The 22,740-nt window shown below is 42.1% G+C and overlaps 1 protein-coding gene across 1 annotated transcript in view; it reads left to right on the forward strand.

Moving 5' to 3' along the window:
• HSPA9 (heat shock protein family A (Hsp70) member 9) overlaps nt 1-22,740 on the forward strand; it is a 1,477,986-nt gene that overhangs the window by 1,109,788 nt on the left and 345,458 nt on the right. Inside the window, exon 14 of the mRNA XM_044068990.1 lies at nt 11,810-11,904. Within this exon, the coding sequence (XP_043924925.1) occupies nt 11,810-11,904 (95 nt within the window). The remainder of the gene's footprint in view (nt 1-11,809; nt 11,905-22,740) is intronic.

Genomic DNA, 22,740 nt, shown 5'->3' on the forward strand with positions numbered 1-22,740 from the left:
TGGAGGCCTTCAAGTCTTCCTTCACTGACGTCCCCTTTGATGGGTCCTCACTCTTTGGGACCAAAGTGAAAGACACCTTCACCAGATGCGAGCAAGAGGGAAAGACCCTGTCTGCTGTAGGGGTCCGTTTTTCCTTCCCATCTAGGCCTTACCCCAAGGCTCAGAGGGGAGGAAAAATGTGGTTCAAGAAGTCTCAGAAGTTTTTCTCTGCCGGTCAAGGTGAGCCCCCCTCCAGAGGCAGAGAAGGGGGTGGCTTTTTTGGGAGATGCCGCCCTAGGGGCAGAGGAGGCCCTCGCAATTCGGGAGACCATGATTCCTTTTGCGGGCCTCCCTATCTTCGTCCCTGATGTATTGCCCGACTGTGCTATTCTGGAGCCAGTCGGGGGCCACATTTCGTTGTACCCGGAAGCCTGGGCAGGTATCACTCAGGATCGATGGGTGCTTCGTATAGTTACCGGAGGTTATTCCATCCCCTTATTGTCAGACCCTCCTCCACCACCCAAGAGAATCTCAGACGTTCCACCCAGTCAAAGGGATCACACAACACTAGAAATCTCAAAGTTGCTGGAAAAAGGAGTCCTCCAACCGGTCCCCTCAGTTCAGATCGGATTAGGGACTTACTCAAGACTCTCTTTGGTGCCGAAAAAAACAGGGGACCTGAGACCCATCTTGGATCTCAGCCGGCTGAACCGCTACGTTCTAAAGTCCAAGTTCTGAATGGTCACCCTTCAGTCTATTTTTCCGTTACTGGGAAAAGAAGTATGGATGTGCTCCATCGATCTCAAGGATGCCTACTACCATATCAAAATGGACAGGGCATCCAGGAGTCACTTATGCTTCCGGCTGGGAGCCAGTCATTTCCAGTTTCGTGCCCTGCCCTTTGGCTCACCACAGCCCCCAGTGTGTTCACCAAGTGTTTGGCAGTGGTGACAGCTCACCTGAGATGTCAAGGATTCCAAGCGTTTCCATACCTGGACGACTGGCTCCTCACTGCCCCCACCAGGCATCTTCTCATTCAGGCCAGGGAAAAGACCATTGCCCTTTGTCATCAACTAGGAATTACGTTGAACTTGGTAAAATCTGCCTTGCTGCCCTCACAGCGTGTCACATTTATAGGCGCAGAGCTAGACGCCGTTCACATGCGGGCATTCCTACCTCAAAGGATAGAGGTGTTGCAGGGTCAGGTTCGCGCGTTGCTATCCCTCAAGAAGGTTCAGGCCAGATGGGTCCTACAGCTCCTGGGATTCATGGCAGCCACCATTGTTAGTGCCCCTGGCCAGATTACACATGAGGCTTCTGCAGTGGCTTCTCTCTGCCCAATGGTCCTTTCAGAAGCTTCCCCTGTCCCATGTGATCCTACTCACCGATTCGTGCAAACAGGACCTCTGTTGGTGGCTACATCCCACCAACTTGAACAAAGTGAATCCATTTATTCCTTTGACTCCGGTGGCCACGGTGACCATGGGTGCCTCCCAGATGGGGGGGGGGGCATTATCTGGGCAGGACGGTCCAAGGCACCTGGCAGGATCACGAGGTACATCTGCACATCGATGTTCTAGAGATGAGTGTTTTACTGGCGTTGCAAGCACTGCAGAGCTCTCTTCCCCTAGGAACGATTGCAATTCACTCGGACAACATGTCTGTCGTGTGGTACCTGAACAAGCAAGGGGGAACCAGGTCTTACCCCCTATGCATAGAGGCCATACGAGTGTGGCAGTGGACAGTATCTTACCGATGGTTCCTAGTGGCAACGCACATTCCGGGGAAGGCCAATGTGATAGCAGACAAGGCTGAGCAGAGCTATTCTGATGCCTTACGAGTGGTCCCTGAACTGCCGAGTTGCGGAGCAGATTTTCAAAAGGTGGGGTCAGCCTTGCTGCGACCTCTTCGCCAGTCCCCACAATACCAAGTGCAGCAACTACTTCACTCTGATCCCCCCACAGGGGGAGTCACCCAGGGACGCTCTAGTCCACGATTGGCCTCCCAGTCTGCTCTATGCTTTCCCTCCGTTTCCTCTGCTACCAAGAGTGATCCAGAAAGCCATTTCCTTGGGAAGCAAGATGATTCTTATTGCCCCACACTGGCCTCAAGTCTGGTTCTCCTTTCTTCATCAGTATGCAGTGGACAGTCCTTGGACTCTGGATCCAACACCAGACCTACTGACACGTCGGGACAGTCCCATCCCCTCCCTGAGGACCCTCAGGTTGACAGCCTGGCTACTCCACTTCCATCTTTAGTCAGACTTCGTTTTTCACCTGAGGTAGTACACATTTTATCTTCCTCACAAATCTTCTACCAGGAAGATTTACTCCAGCAAGTGGAAAAGATTTTCTATTTGGGCTCAGGCCAAGGGACTGGATCCTTTCACAGCCCCCATCCCTGCTGTCTTAGATTTTTTATCCACTCTTTTTCAACAGGGTTCTGCTCCTGCTACCATTAAGGTTCAGCTAGCCATTATTTCCAATTTTCATATCTCTTACGAACCTTCTCTCATGGCGCATAAGCTATGTAAGGCTTTTTTGAGGGGCACCTTGTTGCTTCGGCCTCCTGTGTCAGAACCCAGCATGCCATGGGATTTAAATGTTATGTTACAGGCCCTGACATAATCACCTTTTGAACCAGCTGCCACCTGTGATTTAAAATTTCTGTCTTTGAAGACTGCATTTTTAATAGCTATCAAATCAGCCAGATGGGTGTCGAAGATTCAAGCGTTGTCCATCAAATCCCCGTATTTAATATTTCATAAGGACAGGGTTTCCTTGAGACATAATCCGTCCTTCCTTCCGAAGGTAACCTCTGCCGTTAACCTCAATCAGTCCATTGAACTGCCAGTTTTCTTTCCTCAATTTTCCAACAAGGCAGAGTTTAAGTTTCATCAATTGGACGTACACAGGCAGCTTCGCTTTTACTTGCACAGGACTAAACAATTTTGTAAGTCTGACCAACTCTGTGTCTTTTTCTGAAAATAGAACAGGTTTCCCTGTTTCTATGATTACAATTTCCAGGTGGATTTCTGACTGCATCTCTTACGTTTACTCGTCGGCAGGCAGAGCGTTACCGTTCCCTGTCAAGGCTCACTCCACCAGGGCTGTTTCAGCTTCAGTAGCTTATCACTCCAGACTATCCTTGGATGAAATTTGTGCTGCGGCCACGTGGGCTTCTCCACACACCTTCATTACTCATTACAAATTAGACGTGGCTTCTAGGGGCCAGGCTTCCTTTGGTTCCACTGTTCTCAGGAGCATCTTCCATTGAGCCTCCCAGGATAGATATGCTAGGGACGCTGTCCCGTGAGTAAGAATATAGGCGAGATTGGACTACAACATCTGCAAGTTATGTACTCACCATAATGCTGATGTATGTGGTCCATCTCGCCTCACATTCTTACGTTCCCTCCCACCTTCCCCCCTCCTGGAGGATTTGGAGGCAACATATATTTCAGGACCCTTTGGTATTGGTTATTTTTTCTTTGCTGCCCTGGTTAGTGAACTACTCTTCTGAGCTGTGGGTGTGCATGAGGTGTGACTATGAGCTGCTGCAAACTAGATCTGGGGTTGTGGAGCGGTGCAACATGGGATACCAGGTTAGCCCAGCCAATTAGAGACTTCGTGCTAGAAAAATTATAAGTTGGCTGAGTCGGAACCGATGTTCGGCTCCGAACCCGTGAGTAAGAATGTGAGGTGAGATGGACCACATACATCAAGCGTTATGGTGAGTACATAACTTGTAGTTTTACTTAGAAAAGCTTGTTTTTGCATTTTTTGCTACCTGCACTTGAATATTGTTCTGTTTAATTTAATTGTTGAGGCTGCTCACTCAAGTGCGCTAGCTTGTGTTAAGCATTTTACTGTGTTTTCCTGCTATCTGCCCTTATAAAAAGAACAAAAAAAAATCCTGGTTTCCCACCTTTTCTATCTAGAATAGTCCTGAATTCAGGTTTGCTGGATTCCTGACTTTAGTACAAGGTTCCTGTGTTGCCCAATTCCTTACTTGGATAGGAGGAAGCTTCTCTGTTCACCAGTGAGAGTGGGGAGTTTTGAGCAGCCTATCTGTCCCTGAAGGAGTGGTCTCAGCCCAGAAACTAGTTTTTTGGCCTAATTCCTAGTTCTTTCAAGTCCCCTGCTTAAAAACCCGCTTAGCGCGTTTTTTGCACTTGTTCTGACTCAGCATAAGCTCCTCGTGGTCCTGCAGAGTGGTGCTAGCAGCAGAGAGACGAAAAAGTGACTGCTACTTGATATAAGTATTTTCTACTGCCTTTACTCTAGCGACTGCATATTCTTGCTGAAAAGCGACTCTGAAACTGCTGTTTTACTTAGAAAAGCTTGTTTTTGAATTTTTTGCTACCTGCACTTGAATATCGTTCTGTGTAATTTAATTGTTGAGGCTGCTCACTCAAGTGTGCTAGCCTGTGTTAAGCATTTTACTGTGTTTTCCTGCTATCTGTCCTTATAAAAAGAAAGAAAAAAAAATACACAAATTCCTGGTTTCCCACCTTTTCTAACTAGAATAGTCCTGAATTCAGGTTTGCTGGATTCCTGACTTTAGTACAAGGTTCCTGTGTTGCCCAATTCCTTACTTGGATAGGAGGAAGCTTCTCTGTTCACCAGTGAGAGTTGGGGAGCTTTGAGCAGACTATATCTGTCCCTGGAGGAGTGGTCTCAGCCCAGAAACTAGTTGTTTATTGGCCGTTTTGGGCTAATTCCTAGCTCTTTCAAGTCCCCTGCTTAAAAACCTGCTTTAGCGTGGGTTTGCGCTCAGCGCAGCATCGGGAAGGCTCTGTCTAACAGGTTCAAACTATTATCGGCTCCATAAAGTCTGCTCTTTACTTTTTCCCGTAGAACTGATCTAAATCGTAAGGGAAGCACTCTATTTTTATTTTAAAACCTTGCACTTGCTCTTATAAGTAATCTTATAAGCAAAACACCAATAAACTTAAGCACTGTACCACCTTATACTCTTTTTAAGTACTTAACACCCTATACATCCTTTCTGATATATCATTAAGTAATTCATTATACTAGACTGACATGTCCAAAGGTCAATTTCGGGTATACTCTCCAGTCCAGCTGGTGAATCTGGGAATCTTGAGACAGTGTTACAACTGCCTTATGTACACAGACAAATCCTCTCCTCCTCCCAAGAAACTCTAATATATGCGAGAGATGCAACTATATAGCCAAACTGGAGGCAAAGCTCTCTCAATTCAGGATTGGCACAGTCAGTCAAGAGGAGAAGGAAACCACACACACCACAAATCCAGTATCACATAGACCTATCGCAACGGCAAACCAAACACATAAACGCACAAAAACATACTCGGAGGTTCTAAATAAAAATCTGCCCAAGCAGCAGAGACCTCTAAAGCAGACATCCAAGTGACCGCTACCCCACAACAATACCCACGTATCACACAGTTCACAAAGTCAGTGTGCCACAGAGTCACAGCCCTTAAGGCTAAACAACACATGTAATACACTAGTAATACGTGACTCTATTGTCAGACACACTGACGTCCCACTCACCAGGCAGAACAAGAAGGTCACTGTGAGCTGCCTGTCGGGTGCCAGGATCCGCGTCGTAACACAGGCACTCTGGTCACTCCAAAGCAAGTACAAATATGACTCCGTCATTGTCCATGCTGGTGTGAATGACCTGAGACGTACCTCCCTGGACTACATGAAAAGACGTAGATGAGCTCTCTGATCATGTAGACCAGGCCGGTATGACCCTGACCTTGAGTAGCATCTTACCCTCACCAAGAATGATGCCACAGTATAAAGACAAAATTATCAATTTTAACAATTGGCTAAAGTATTGGTGTCATTCAAAGGGGATCCAGTATCTGTCAGCCTGGGACGACATGCTCGACAAGCCACGATGCTTCGCTAGGGACGGCTTGCACCTGTCACCCCTGGGCTTTCGAGTACTGGCTAAGGCTCTTGCCCACTCCATAGTGCCTTTTTTAGGCAAGGCTCAAAAGACAAACCCACCTCCATAGACAACACAAGAAAAAAGAAACTATGGGTAATGCTGCTAAACCTCAAGATGCATGCACTCGAGGCTCTCCTCAGTATGGAGAAAATCGATAACTGTGCAGTAACAGAAACCTGGTTCAAGGCTCCCGAGAGCACCCCAGCACTACCAGGTTATACCTCATACCATACTTTTTGGCCCCAAAACCCAGACCGAACCACAAAAGGAGGGGGGGGGGTATCCATATTCATCAGATACCCACACCTCCAGGTTAGTGGCACTGCATGAAACATCGGAGACTATCCATGTGCAACTAACAGTGGGCAAAACTGCCTTTCAGTTTGTAGCCTGCTACAGACCACCCTCCCAAACTCGGAAACAACGTTCGCCTTTCCTGAACACTGGAGAATATGAAGGGGTCTCCAAACACCATTATATTGGGTTACTTCAACTACCCAAATATAGACTGGGAGCACTACTCAAGCCCCAACACCCTAGCTCAACGTTTCCTGGAATTTATAAACTCAAATGCTATGGAACAACTGGTCACCACTCCCACAAGAGGGGAAACCGTATTGGACCTCATTATCACCAACATGGGGACTCTGTTCCATGCCAGAGGTATTCCCCTCATTGGTAAGATCTGACCGTAAATTAATCTCACTGGACATCCATATCCCATCCCCACCCCCAGCCAAGGAAACCACTGTGAAGAACTTCTCAAAAGCAAACTTCACACTTCTCAAAATAGAGATGGAATACTTCAAAGCCCCCGGGCCAGTGGAAAATACGGTCCAAACCGCAGAATCCTTTACAAACGCATTCTATGGACACCTACAGGAATGCATGGATCGTACTATCCCAAATAAATCCAAGACTCACTCCTCCAAAGGCAGGAGACCTGTCTGGTGGACCCCAGCCATAAATAAGCTATACAACAGAAGGAGGAAGCTACTACATGATAGAGCAAAATCCCAAAAAGGGAAGGCATCTCTGATCAGTACTAGCAAGAAACTACGATCCCTCATAAAATCATCTAAGGCCAACTTCGAAAGAAAAATTGCATAAGACGCTAAAGAAAACCACAAGGCCGCCTTTAGTAGTTATGTCAGGAACCTGGGTGGCAACTCCCAGATATGCTCTGAGTTGGTGCATAATGACAAAAAATACACTGAACCCACAGACATTGCCAACATCCTGGCAGACAGGTTTAGTGCAAACTTCTCCCCCCTTCCCCCCCCCCCCCAAAAGAGCAAATGTCTATCCCAATAGAGTGTAGCCTCCCTGACATCACAGATGTACAGGTGAGAGCTGCCCTCTCTAAAGCAAAAAACACAGCATCAATGGGACCGGACGGTGTCCCGGGCTGCGTCTTACACGAGCTCCTAGAGGAACTGAACCCTCACATAAAGTCACTATACAATCTCAGCCTTACTACAGGATATGTACCCAAGGAATGGCGTACAGCAACAGTGGTCCCACTCCACAAAGGTGGTGACACAACGGACCTCGGAAACTATTGCCCTATAAGCCTGACCAGCCTGGTCTGCAAAGCTATAGAGCGTATCATCATGGAACTCATAAACAAAGACATTGGAAACCTCCAAACACTAGATCCTACCCAGTTCGGCTTTAAGGGCAGATATTGCCTCTTGAACCTGGTCGACTTCTTTGAAAGTCACCGAGGCCATAGATGAAGGTAAGGTAGTCCACACAGCCTACCTGGATCTCGCAAAAGCCTTCGACACAATACCCCACTCGGGCATCATAAATAAGCTCACCAGCTTAAATATCAACCCCTATGTCACAAGATGGGTTGCAAACTGGCTCAGGGATAAAACCCACATGGTCAGAATTGCAGGTGCCATGTCAGACTCTAAACCAGTTACAAGCGGCGTCCCACAAGGCTCAGTCCTGGGACCTCTCTTGTTCGGTATATATTTCTCTGAGGTACGGGCTAACACGGGAGGACTATGGCTGAGCAAGTTCGCAGATGACTGCAAGCTGGGTGCCATAATCGACTCGCCGACTGACACAAGCATCCTCCAAAAGGGTCCCACAGAGACGGATAACTGGTGCCAGAGTCATGGACTAAAATTAAATGCCAGAAAGTGTATAGTCATCCCCTTTGGGAAAAACAAGGTGCCCACAAATTACCACATAGGTGGTAATCCATTAAGCACGGAAGAAGTAATTGGGGATTTGGGGACCCAAATAAATAGCAATCTCTCCTTTGACAATCACGTTGCCAAAGTGGTTAGAAAGACCTTCTATATAGCCCACCTTATCACGAAAGGGTTCACATTTAGATCGAGAGGTTATTGTGCCCCTCTACTCATCAGGCCCATAATTGAATACAAAGTCCCATTTGGGATGTACCTTACCAGACATCTGCAGCAACTAGAAAGACCCCAAAAGTACCTCACCAAGAGGATCCAGGGACTCAGTTGCCCTACGCAGTTAGGCTAAAAAAAACTCCGGCTCTACTCAGTTGCTTACCGCTTACTCAGAGGCGATCTGTGCCTGACGTTTAAAGCCATGTCTAACCCAGAACTAATGGACATGCTCCACCTCAGGAAATCTAAATCCCTTAGAGCTACAAGCTCCAGGGACTTAAACCTCAGCACAGAAATAAACAGGACATGCTGGAGGGACCGATTCGTATCCCAGAGGCTCCCCTCACTCTGGAACAAAATCCCAATCCATGTTAGGCAGAGCCCCTCAATGACCCTCTTCAAGAAAAATCTTGATGAGTGGATGGGAGATCATAAGTTTACCCCTGGGATCTCTTCTGTGTCCCTACTAGACAGAGGCACAGTAAACTAACCTTAAAAGGGTCATCTTCTATGACCTACCATACAGAGGCACAGTCAAATAATCTAAAAAAGTGGTGAAAGCCAAACACACTCTGGTTAGGCTTATAAATGCCCTAGGGCAGGTAGCCTAGTATCAACCTATGAAAGTTTCAGCACAGATCAGAAAACAGTGCCAGCAAGTGTGTAAATAATTCAGTCAAGCAAAAATTGCAGAACTCCAAACAGTTAGTGAAAAAAAATGTACTTATCAGCTCTATATTTCCAGATTGTTTGAAAAGCACTCACTCAGAACACAGGGAGATTCTAGCAATCGGGCTGGCTGATTTTTTTAAAAGATCACCAAAGCAATGAATAAAGGTAAAACAGTATACACTGCATACCTTGACCTGGCCAAAGCTTTTGACAATTTTGTACTCTGGCATTGCAGAAAAACTACCCCCAGTACTGCCCCATACTACTAATCAACAGAGGCAGATCCTAAATGCTTTATCTCATGCATAGGGTCCCCTCAATTTATCTATGGAATGCTCCCAAATATTAGGAGTAATATATAATTATCGGCCATGGGATTCGCTAAGGCAGTTCTCTAACCAAACTGTATAGGTTAATTCGAGCACAAAAAAGAGAAGTTAGGCTTAAAATGGTCCACAAAGGCAGCTAGCCTAGTAATTACCCTATGAATTTATGATGTATAAAAAATGAGTACATGCCAAGATTTTACATAGGATATTCAAAGAGAGAATAGATAAGCAAAAAAAAAAAAATAATGTAACCAACTAGTTTCCAGTAGCAAATAGCAATGCTATTGTATGCATTTGCTGCTAGTTTAAGTTTTTTTTTTTTTTAGTTAGTGTAAAATGGGGAAGCATAAAGAAACATCCCTAAATTTGAAATAGTTATAGGCCTAGAAACTGACTACTTGCATTGGTTTGCTGTCATCTGACTTGCATATGTGTTTGCTGACGTCAGAGCCAAACACAGTGATAATTCTGAAGCATGATGAGAATTCTGAGATGACATCTTGAGATTGTTAGAAGCATTTTGGAATAGGAATGGAAATTAAATGAGAAATAGATGAGAATCAGTCAGCAACTGAAATTGCCAAAAAAAGCAAAAGTTCACTAGCCTGGTCCTACGTCTTATGGAGGTGAGTGTCTGCCTATTGCTAGGAATCCAAACCTTAGGGATGCCCACACCCAGAGCTGCAGTTCCCCTAGCAACTGCCAAGCCTAAGTCCACATGTACGGCTTTGCTCTCTTCCAAACAAAGGCTTGTAATTGCAGGTCACCAGACTTGACCTGCTCCTGCCTTCTTCCCAGTACTGACTTGGGGATCTTACCAGTTCTTGAAGCTTTCATCCTGACCCAGAGAAACAGTTTGCCTGGATTCAGGCTGAAGAGGAAGAGGTGGTCCTTATGGCAAGATTTACTCTGAAGCTTCTAAAGAGGAGGTAGGTGGACTGTACTGTGCATTTAAAATGTTCTACCCATTTGCTTGTGACATGGTGAGGATACCATGGCCTCTAATTCTCTACAGTGTACGTGTTATTTTGGGGTACTCTTACTTATGAGAAAGCATCTCCTATGGAAAGTTCTTGTGGTCTCTCCTCTGTAACAAACTAAGCAGATTCTGCTTCAGTGCATAGAGGAAAAAAGTTGGTCTTTTACCCTGTGTTGGAGAAGCGTGCATCTGTGTGACTCTTCCCCCCATTTCCCAAGTTATCACAGAAAGTAAATAGGCCCAAAACACTTTCTGGCCAAAGCAGAACTGGCGTCTCCTATTTGATTCATATGGCCAGGAAGAAAATGATTGTCACCTCATCAGGTAAACCTCTTGACATGTGGTGCAAGGGGTTTGTAGTTTATCCCAATCTTTTCACCTTGAACTTGGCAGCTTAGAGGATTTAGCTGTACTGTTCCAGAAACATGTTTAGATTGAGAGTGGCTAGGTGACCATACATCACAAGCTCATATACAACTAAATGGAAAAGGTTTAACTTTTGATGCCCAAGAACAGACCCAGCACCGTTTTTGAAGAGGGCTGAACATGGTCTTGCAGTACTTTACCTTCTCCTCTGGCTTCAAATATGTGCATCAGCCATTTCAGCCTTCTAAGCTGCCCCCCCCCCCCAGAGTAATGGGCTACTCATCAGGCAGTTGTTAAAGGGCATCCTGTATCTCTGACCACTCTATTCTGTGTTCTCATCTTTATACTAGGAAAAAAGTAATTGTTGCACCCTTTGAATTGGCTGCACTTGACATAAACAGCCCTCCAAATCAGAGGTTTGACACTTGGGCAGCGCCTTCCTTCCTCCATCTTGACATATGCTTTTCACTTCAGAATGAACTTTTATTGATGCTCAAGTCAGAATAAACTGCATTTAGAGCTTCTACTTGTGTACAGCTGCACTAGCACTGTCCAACAATGTTAGACCAACAGCTGTGAGGAAGAGTCTTGTCAAAGTTTAGTCAGCCATAGGAAAAGTATTGTCTCCAGTTGTAATGGTCAGTTGATGCGTCTCATGTACCTTCTCTGTTTCAGTATACTGTATCAGGTGTTGCACTCATTTCTTAAACATTGGGTTCATTTTCTTTGCTGGTATTCTAAAGCTGTCCCTAGCTAAATCTGGTAGTCAAAAGGTGACCGCCAGAATATATCTTTCCTCCTTCAGATCATGAAGATGTCAACATTTCCAAATCTCTCCAGTTTTCTTAGATTTTTTTATCCCAGCAGGAAAAGATGCAAAATTGTTCTGTTATTCCCATGCATTAGAAAGTAAATCCACAACAAGCACAACATTTTGAAAGGGGCCTGAATACTTCCTGCATACTCCAAATTGTAAAATTGCCACCAGAAAACTTGTTCAAACTGGAAATATTTTCCAGCTAAAATTTTCCACCAGTCATATTCCATAGAGACATTAATTTTGAGATTCAGAAATGTATTAAAATACCAACATGCAAAAACTGTAAAGTTAAAAATAACTTTTTCTAAAGTAATAATGGAATTTTTTTTTCTAGTTGTCATTCAGTCTTCAGGTGGCCTTAGCAAGGATGACATTGAGAACATGATTAAAAATGCAGAAAGATATGCTGAGGAAGACAGGAGGAGAAAGGTAATGAATATCTCAATGGCTGTTTTTTTAATGTTTATTGTGTGTTATGCATTGCATAGTTTTCTTTCTGCTTTGCTGCACTAATAAAAGATGCACATTCCAGTAAAATCCATAAGTATATTTGTATGCACCTTCCCATTGTTGTGAGCTGCACAGATGTTTGCATGCAGTGATGTGGCTAATCTTGTTTAACTCGTTAAAGGACCACTACGTGCTACTACACTTCTGTTCTCATTTCTGGAGTGTTTTTTCTCCCTATCTTTTGAATGTAGCATTATAGCATATGCTTTCTACTAGGGTAAATCATGATTTTTACTGTTTTTTTCATTCCCCGTTCTTAATCTCCGGTACTGTGAGCCATCTTTAAGCTTGAAAAGGTCTCGCAGAGCTGTAGAGACTACATGGGCGCTCGAATAATTTGCTAATAACGCCCTTTATTATTTTTAACCTTTTCCTTAGCTGCTGCCAAAGGGCCGCCCATAAACCACCTTCCCCAGTCTTTTCGCCCAGGGAACGCCCCAACCATTAGCTATGCATGAGCCGTTTTCATAGCTTGCCAGTAAAAATGCAATGGTGACATAGTGGAACTGCTCTATTCACTGCCGTTGCTGTACGAATTTGTTTTTGTGAGGGATTGCTAACATACACAGTTCGTGAGTAAAGAGTTTTTTTTTTGTTTAGCTACAGGTACATGCATCACATTTTCTTTAGATTAGTTAATTTCCTGATAATGTGTAATGATATCATGCGATTCTGTAATGCGATTGATTGCACGCAGCTATCGCATAATAACATGCTGAATCTCCCGCTGCATTGTTTTTCCTTACAGCCTGACAAGTGCACAGCTTATAGTCCTAGCATATGAAAAAGGCTTCTGAGAAGCTTTGCAACATGCCAGGTGTTATCCAGAGACTTTTTCCCACATGTAAAACCGTTGCTGGTTTGATTTCTAATCGCATACTGTTATTCAGTATGTGGCTTCTTTTCGCTCCAGTTCTGCAACCATAAAATTATTTAAGTAAAGAAGGTAAGTGTATGGAGTACAGCGAGACTCCACCCCACACAAACCTTCTTATTTATGAGTCTTAGACCGTTTGAAGCTATAACCTTTTTTTGTCCAGTTTGAACCGATATCTTACTGAAATTCAAAGAAATATCAGGGAAGATTTTAGCTCATGCAATATCCATTCAGTAATCAGAAGTCCATCTCGGTCATCACCATGAAAAAAGAGTGGACAACAGGTTTTTAACTAGAAGACTAACAAAGACAGTTTTTATGCTGGACTTTTATATGATTTGTGTAGAAAGGACTTTATAAGATTAAGTCCTTAATGAAAATCTTTATAGACTGTTGCAGTTAAGTATTTGGCAGCAGTTCTGTTTTAAGGCTACACCAATAAATGCTCTAAAACTGGCTCGAGATCTAGTTAATTTCTACAGTAGCACTATTTTTGTGTTTTAAGTACACCTATGAGCAAGTTTTTCTGCAACTTGTTTTCATCTGGGAAGCAAGATAGTTTTCCCCCTCCCCCACTCTATCATGATAATAGAGACACATACAGAAACATAAAACTATATACAAATGCATGTCCAGTGTTAACACTTAGAATTATATTAGCTGAAGGAGCAAAGTGGTTTAGTTTATTAAGCCAACAGTATACAAAAAAAATCAAATGTTAGCCTACATGAGCTCCTGTTCTGTTAATATTAAATTGATGTATACAATACAGCCAGTAATTTCCCAAGGGAAGGTCAGGTACTCTTCAAGCTTCAGCAGTTTTGTGTTTCTACCTGTCTGTTCACCCCTGGAAATGTGTCACACCATTAACTTACTATAGGTTATCAGTATGCAGAATAACAAGGCTTTTGTATTTCTTCCATTTGGCCAGCAGATTTTGAGTCAGTCTTGCCAAACTAATTTCATCTAACTTAAAAAGTCTCTTTTATGTTTTACTTTGTACATATGGAATGCAGACTGTTTCTTTATTGTATTTTATTTGAATAGGAATGTGGGCTGCCTCCGATAGTGTGATTCTCAGCCACTATCTAGTTACGTAAATTAAAATACTGCAAACAGTGCCCTGTAGAAAACAGAATAAATAAGGATTTGTGTAGTGTAAATGAGGGAGTTATTAATGATGATATTAACTGGTATCAGGAAAAATCGGGGAAGGGCATTATTTTAGACAGCTGCATTTATATATATATATATATATATATATATATATACTATGTGTGTGTATGTATGTGTATGTATGTGTGTATATATATATATATATATATATATATATATATATATATAATCTTGTGAAAAGCCTGGATTTTGGCAAAAGCATGAGCAGACCTAGTGTTGGAGGAAAAGAAATACAGATATTGGAGCTTATAAAAACTGGCTTTGCAGATAATGTGAAGCAAGTGAGAAGATATAGTCAAGAGCAGCTGAGATGAAGTTTAGTAAACCAGCGAAAACTTAAATGATTGAAGAACAGGTGTGCTACAGATGACTAGAGAGTCCTACAAATAACAGTTTATAAATGTTTGCAGTACTGTAACTAGGGTGGGGTGAAGGGTATAGCTGCACTGCATGCAAACAGTCAAGGTACAAACTTGGTAGTGATGAAGAGTTGGCAACAAGGCATGAGAGAAGTGCCAGTATTTTGATATTCTGCTGAAATTAATACCTTTAATAGCTTAACTGTAACACTGAGCCTATTTTTAAGCATTCAGCTGTAGAAGATTTTTCTAACTTTTGGTCCTCAACTTTGGGTTGGTGGGGGGTGCCATCCTGGAAGACTGCCCAGAGTACCAAATGGCCTAGCTACGGCTCTGAATGTGTGAACAGATTAACATCTGTACAGTTAGTAGCAACCAGTCATAGAGACAATAATACTCAGTTATTAATATTTAAAGAAGCTCATGACAAACCAACCAGTTTTGTTTTCCATTGTTTCTGTAGCCAGTGTAATCTGAGTGGAGTTTGTAGTGAAAAGAGGACAGCATATTCCAAAATGATGAATAGGAGCCCTTTATGAATTGCAAATTTTGCATCACTGCTCAGTGGATGTGACATTCCGTAAGCAGCATAAATAAAGCCTGAAACTAAAGAGTGAGTCCTTTCAAGATTTAGATAAAACAGCTGTTGAAGTCATGGCAGAAGTCAAAATATTTGTAATTACCACCAGTTTTAGTTTTAATGAATGCAGGTGAAGACAGGCTTCTCAGTGCTTTGAAATTTTACTTATAGCAAAATATCAAAAATCATCAATTTGCTTTTATCTACATTTATAGTAGGCTATTTTGATAAAATCCTACCATTAGTAAGAGAGAAGGGAAGTCTTGACGGTGAGCATAAGCAATCACTACATTTGACTGATCAAGACCAGAGAAAGAACCAGATAATTTTTTGTAGAGATAAGTTGCTATAAGAATGTCAAGGGGAAAATAAGATAAAGAACATTGTAAACAGTAAAGAACCAAGGACTAGGACTTGAGGCATCCTCATGTGGATAGATACAAGTGGAAATGAGTAAATTAAGGTCTCCTAAATGCATGTTGGGTCTAGAATATGTTATTAATGTTGAGATAGGATGTAAGTTGTACATGCCCAAAAGTTTCAAGCAGTTCTGCAAGTAGGATCAATGTAGCGATTCATTAATAGTTTCTGATTACATCATTTTGCCCTTCTTTAGGAATAGGGGTGAAGTGAGCAATTTTCCAGAGCCGTCAGATGATGGCTTAATTTAAAGAAGATCTTACAAATAGCCACACCAGGGATGCTATCTGGTGGATGGCCACATTCTGGATATTAATTGGAAGTCCACTTTCTCCAATGAGTTACATGTCCTTTTATAGTCAGTAATGGTTTCAAGACTGGACATTGCAAAGGAAGATAGAGAAGAATTTTGCAAGTGGTTGCAAGGTCCATTTGGAGCCTGCATAAGTAGGGGAGCTTATTGGGGTACCAAAGTAAGTGGCAAAGTTATTACTGATGAATTTATACCATATCTGGGTCATACATTCTTACCAGGTTCCTCATTTAGCCATGTCCTTAGTTCTTACCAGAATGTTTTGCTATTGAAAAGGGATCATTATGGAAAGTCTCCTAAATGACTGCTTTTAACAGTTCTAACTAAGGCTTTATACTCTCTGCAAAAGGATTTATAAGAAAATAGAGTGAGTTTGACCCTGATGGTACAATAGACTAACCCAGTCTGTCTCTTTCCAAGATCAGAACCTTGAATTGAGGTAAAAAAACAATGCATTAAATAGGTTTATAGGTTAGTACTAGACTAATTGCTCTTGCAAGTCATTTTAAGCCTAGCCAGTTATCCCCTGTGAGATTCAAACCCTGTATCTTGTGTTTGTAAGGCAAACACCTTAACCATTAGGCCACCCTCCCAACCCAAAAGGGCACTCCTCTCAAAGGAAATCACTCAGAAACATACACCCCCCCACACACACACACACTCAGCAATTGCAGGATTCAAACCCCTTTTAACTATGTTATGATACTAGAAAAATATGCATTAACAGGACGCACTGTATGCCTTTTATCACAAGACTCTTGTTTTTTTTATAGCACAATGCTTGTCTAGATTAGAGAACAGAAATTTTTGAAAGTAGGTAAGTGACTGGCCTCTGACAAGGGTCATCAGTTATAGAGAGACACTCTATGGTTACATTCATATGCAAGAAGTCCTAAAGGTGTTTGAAGTTAAATTATCTAGATGTGTGACTAGACAAGGTGAAACTCTTTGTTCATTGTATCATATATTGATCTCTATTATATCTGCTGGTCTAGTATGTTCATCGTTTTAGCTTTAGGATGCACTGAGTAATGAAATGCAGAAATAAAAAGTGTATATCTTCATATCAATTGATGTCCAAGAAATCCCTTTGTGTGAGCAGTTATAGGGATTCCCTCTGCTGATATCACAGTTCAGTACATTTCTGAAAATATTCTAGTGTTTGCATTCAAGGATCTCGCTTTGATACATACAGAGAAATCAACTGTCAGGCTGTCAGTGCACCCTTCCCCCAAGTTCCAAATTCAACTCCCATTCAAACACAGTGGAGTGAGACGGTAGTAAGTCCATAATGTAGCTGGCCTTCTTTCAAATTAGTTGATGCATTTAGCAGCACAGGGGGCTACTTTCTGGAAGTAATCCAAAACAATACATATAGAACCCCCAGGAGGAAGGCTAAATGGTAGAGACTCAGCAGGCACAACCCTGACACATAAATTTGAAAAAAGGAGATCTGCATTCCAAAATTGTGTTTAGTTAAGGTGGAAATGAAAATCAAGTGGTCATGGTACAAATGTCCTCAATGGATGCATTCTTGAAACAAACAATAAAAGCAGCCACATCACTAGTCCAGTGGCTTGTGACAACACAGTCTTGTGGCAAAAGACAAAGCAGTTAGTAAAGAAGACCTTGTCCAGGTGGATAAGTACTGTAAGCCTCTGTTTACCAAAGGAAACAAACAAGCAGTTTGTCTTTCTGAAATCAAGAAATCCCTTCTGTTAGAACCTGAGCTGGCAGTACTCATCAAGAATGTGAAGGGCTTATTCTCCCCAGGATACTGCCATTGAAAACATAGGGAGTTGAATGACCGATCAAAGATTACTTTTAAGAGGAAATGCAAGTTAAGACAAGAGTACAACCAGGCCTTTAAAAAGGCCTTCCAAGGTTCTCTGCAACTAAGAACCTTTAGCTCAGAAATCCAACAAGCATATATGATGACCACCAAGGAAGGCATCTTTCAAGAGGACAACTTCGGAACTGCCAAAACAAAGTGGAGCACATCCAACAGCTCAGGGTTTGACATGGCCTTGCATGTTAAGCAGAGATCGCCTCTGAGTAGACGATATGCCACAGAGTATAGCTGGAGTTTTTTTAGATGGTCAACATATGGCATCTGCTTTAGGCCTGTGATTCTTTTAGTGAGGTATTTCTGTGGCCTTTCCAGCTGTTGCAGATGTCTTGTGAGGTACATTCCAAATGGGGCATTATACTCTATAATGGGTCTAATGAGGGATGAGTGCAGTGGGACAATGACCTCCTTTTTTCTGGATGAAAAGCCCTTAGTGATGAGGTGTGCCACATGGAAGGATTTCCTGACTGCTGTGGCGATGTGGTTAACGAAAGTGAGACCACTGTCACCTGTGTCCCTAAGTTTCTCATCACACTTTTGATGTTTAGTGTCCTGCCACCTATGTGGTAATTAATGGGTACATTTTTTTTTTTTCCAAAAGGAATAACTATACATTTCTTGGCATTAAGCTTGTGCCTATGGCTCTGGCACCAGGCATCTGTTTCTGTAAGGCCCTTTTGTAGAATATCCACATCATTTGGGGATTCAGTAATGGCTCCCAGTTTGCAGTCATCTGTGAACTTTGTTAGCCAGAGTCTCTTAGTGTTGGCCTGTACTTCAGAGAAGTAGATGCCAAACAAGAGTGGTCCCAGGACTGAAACCTGAGGTACTCCACTTGTCACTTGTCTGGAGCTGGATTTGGAGTCCGCTACTTTTACAGTCTGGGTTCTGTCAGTGAGCCAGTTGGCAACCCATTGAGTGAAGTAGAGATTTATGCCCAGCTTAGTAAGTTTATCTATGATTCCAGAGTGGGTGATGGTGTTGAAGGCTTTGGCGAGGTCCAGATAGGCTGTGTAGACCGCCTTACCCTCGTCCACAGCTCTGGAGACTGATTTGAAGAAGTCAGTCAGATTCAGGAGATGAGATCGGCCCTTCACAAACCCAAACTGGGTGGTGTCCAGTGTTTGAAGGTTGCCAATGTCTTTGTTTATAAGTTCCATGATAATGCGTTCCATGCCCTTGCAGATCAGGCTTGTCAGACTGATGGGATGGTAGTTCCCGGGATCCAAGGCGGATCCTCCCTTGTGGAGCGGGATAACGGTAGCTGTGCGCCATTCAGTGGGCACAAAGCCTTAGGTGAGGCTATGATTAAACATGACACTTAGGTGAGGTGCCAGTTCATTTTGTAGTTCATGTAGTACACAGCCTGGGATGTCATCTGGTCCCATGGATGCTGTATTCTTAGCTTTGGAGAGTGCGGTTTCTAACTATGTGGCCGTGATTATCGGAATTTGCCGATCTTTTGGTATTGAGATGGGCCCTTTAGGGGGTGAACTTGGCACTAAATTGATCTGCCAGGATATTGGCAATATCCTTGGGATCAGTATATTTAATGCCATTCTGTTGTAGCTCAGAGAAGATCTGAGCATTGCCATTTAGATTCTTGACATAACTATAGAATGCCTTGTGGTTGTCTTTGGAATCTTTGCCAATTTTATTTTCGTAACTGGCTTTTGAGGATTTTATGAGGGATCTCAGCTTCTTGCTGAGGCTAGTGAGGGAGTTTTTTGCATCCTGGGATTATCCTCTTTTCTGCAACAGTTTCTTCCTTATGTTGTATAGTTTGTTTATAGCAGGGGGACCACTAGATTGGCTTCCTTTTTTTGAAGAAGAGCATTTTGGTTCTATTTGGGATGGCACGATTGAAGAAGAGCATTTTGGTTCTATTTGGGATGGCACGATTCATGCACAAGTGGATGAGTACTCGTACAGTGCCTTAGTGTAGGATTCTGCAGTCGAACTTCCAGATCCCGTCTCGTGGGTGTTGTGAAGTTTGTCACTTCTGACTTCAGTAGCATGAAGTTGGCTTTGGAGAATATTTTAAGGAGGTTTCCTTACTGGGGTGGGATGTGGATGTCAAGGGTGATTTGCTTATGGTCAGACCTGACCATTGAGGGGTAACCACTGGTGTGGAGCATCTATCTCCCATGTTGGTAATGACCAGGTCTAGGATATTGGAGCCCCTGGTGGGACAATGGATTAGTTGATCCAGGGCGTTGGAATTTATGAATTCCAAGAACTGTTGGGAAAAGGAGTTGGTACCAGAGTAGTTTTCCCAATTAATGGCAGGGTAGTTGAAATCACCCAGTATTAGGGTGTTTGGTTGTATCTTAATATTTTCCAGTATGTTTAGAAAGGTGTAGTGAGAATCTTGGGGCATGGTGGGGGATCTGTTGCAAGCTGCAATTTGGATTGCAGTCTAACCTAGTGTTAGTTGCACCGGAGAATTTCAGATGCATTGTGTTGGGCAACTAGCCTGGAGGTGTGAATATCCTTGGTGAATATGGGCACTCCTCCACCTTTAGTGTTTCGGTCTTGGTTTTGTGGCGAAAAGTGTGGTAAGAATTGCAGCCTGGTATTGCAGGGGTGCTCTCTGGAATCTTGAACCAGGTCTCAGTTACTGCACAGATATCGATGTTCTCCATTTTTAGGAGTGCCTCGAAGAGTGCATTTTGAAGTTTAGACTTCTAGCATTGAGTAGAATTACCTTCAGATTTTGCATGCTTGTATCTGCCTGAGGTAGACCATTTATACTTAAGTGACTGTGGCCAGGTTGATTATGGACCTTAAAATTAAAGAACTGAAGTGTTTTAGCCCATTGATAGAGTTTTATATTGCTATCTTTCTGTCTATAAAACCCATTGTAAAGGAGTGTTGTCCATTACCATGACAAGCTCTCTTTAAAACAAGTAATATTTCAGGGAGGTAACAGCCCATTTAATTGCAAGGCACTCTTTTTAAATCACTCAGTATCTTTTCTAAGCATTGCTGGGCTTTCTGCTAAGGTAACTTATGGGATGTTCCTCCCTTGACCATTTGAGTTAATACACTTTGGAGATGTCATTATGTGTCAGGAACCATTTGCTGAACTCATAGACCATCATTATTGGTAAGTTACTATTGCTGTAAAATTAACATGGTGCAAGAAATTCAAAATGTTTTGGATGTTTGGGAGATGTTTTTCTCAGTCTTCAGAGAATGTCATGACATCATGCATGTAGGCTGTAGCATATCTGGTATGGGATATTAGAGTCTTGTCCATCAGCTACTGCAATGTCATAGATTCTTCAAGGAGACTGAAAGGCAGAACACTATAGCACATTAATCCATCATGTGTGGAATTTACTATCTTTTCCTTTGCTTCTCAGGCTTAATAGAATTTGCTGCTAAACTTTGGTTAGCTACAAAGTGGATAGAAACCTAGTCTGACCAAACATTTTAAATAGTTCATCCATTTTGAGCATATTAAGCCAGTTAAAGTTTGATACATTGTTCAGATTTTTAAATTCACTGCACAATCTTATACAGCCATCAGATTACAGAACCAGTAGTGCTGGATTCACTCAGTATGGGTTTCTTTTGTGATCCCAGAATTAATCATTTTCTGTACTTCTTTCCTACCTGCTTGTTGTTGGGATTATGGTTTCCAATGTGTATGTGTGTGTGTGTGTGTGTGTATATATATATATATATATATATATATATATATATATATATATATATATATATATATATATATATAAAGTGTGTGTGTGTGTATATAATTTACTTTTCATCAGGCATAGTTTTTGTATTATGCTTGATTAAACTTGTCTCTAGGCAATTCTGAAAATATGTCCCTTTTCACTTCTTTGTTCAAAGACACTGATAATGTCTCCCTGTTTTGACTTCTGGACATGCTTACACTCTGCAAACATGAAGTTTCTTTCCAACATTTAGAACAGCTATGTGGTTTAACTAACCTGATTTCCTTTTTCTTAGCTGTCTCACGTAATTAATTTATTTTCTCTACAATTCCAGAATTTACTTCTTGCTCAATGAGAACCTTATTTTCGGGGTGGGGGGGCACAAGCATGTACATTTTCTCCTGGTTTTAATCCTCTAAGTTAAGTTCTTATGTTATATGCTCAGCGATTTGCCTCTTGTGCCCACTTCGTATGTTCTCTTACTATAGGCTATATAGTTCTCAACCTGTTGGTGTTTCAGGTGTTGATTTGGAATCTTATTTGAGACTGCTACAACTAATGAACTCATCACCACTGAATTAGAGTCAGCGCAATGCACCACTAAGCCAAACCAACTCTAAATAAGCACCTCTGACAAGTTTTGAACTCAACGAATGTTATGACATCATGCATGTAATTCTGCATCATATCTGGTATGGGATATTAGAGTCTTGTCCATCAGCTACTGCAATGTCATAGATTCTTCATGGAAACCAAAAGGCAGGACAATCTGTAGCAGAATAATCCATCATGTGTAGAATACACTATTGTTTCCTTTGCTTCTGAGGCTAACAGAATTTGTTGCTAACTTTTGCTTACCTGCAAAATGGATAGAAACCTAGTCTGAATTATGGCTCGAAGTTAAAATAAGTCGGGTTGAAATGGAAATGAGCAACTTGGAAGATAGTTTTGTTCACAATGAGACTACATGCAACAATTTAATTTTGCTGGACAAGATAATGTTTTCAAATGGAAAAAAATCACGAGAGGTAAAATTACTGACTTTATAATTGTTATGATGTAGTTAACAGTCTTCCTTCTAAGGAATGGATTGTTTTGGACAATTTGAGTGATGAACAAAGTGATAATGTTCTAATTTAACTGATGTGCAGTTGGCTGTGCCTAATTTAGGAACTGAATTTATTCTTGCATTTTTTTGGCACTTTTACAGATTAGATATTGACTGCTTCAGACCTGCTAGAATGTTATGTTCAGCAGAGTATATTTAGGAAAAAACATGTATTGGGCTAGTCCTTGTACAGTTTCTAGTATGGTTGAATTTAACAATTGTATTGAATATTTGTATTTTTAGATAATTATTTAGTTTTATAGATTGAGGATGATACTTAGTTTTTACTTGCCTTAACAATTGAGAGTGCTTATATTCCTAGTTTTACAAATGATGGTGTTAAAATTTGCATTTAGTGCAGAGCAAGATTTGGTTGGCTAATAGAAG

Source organism: Protopterus annectens, chromosome 4.part0, assembly GCF_019279795.1.
Source record: "Protopterus annectens isolate FY-2018-M chromosome 4.part0, PAN1.0, whole genome shotgun sequence".
Lineage (NCBI taxonomy): Eukaryota > Metazoa > Chordata > Ceratodontiformes > Protopteridae > Protopterus > Protopterus annectens.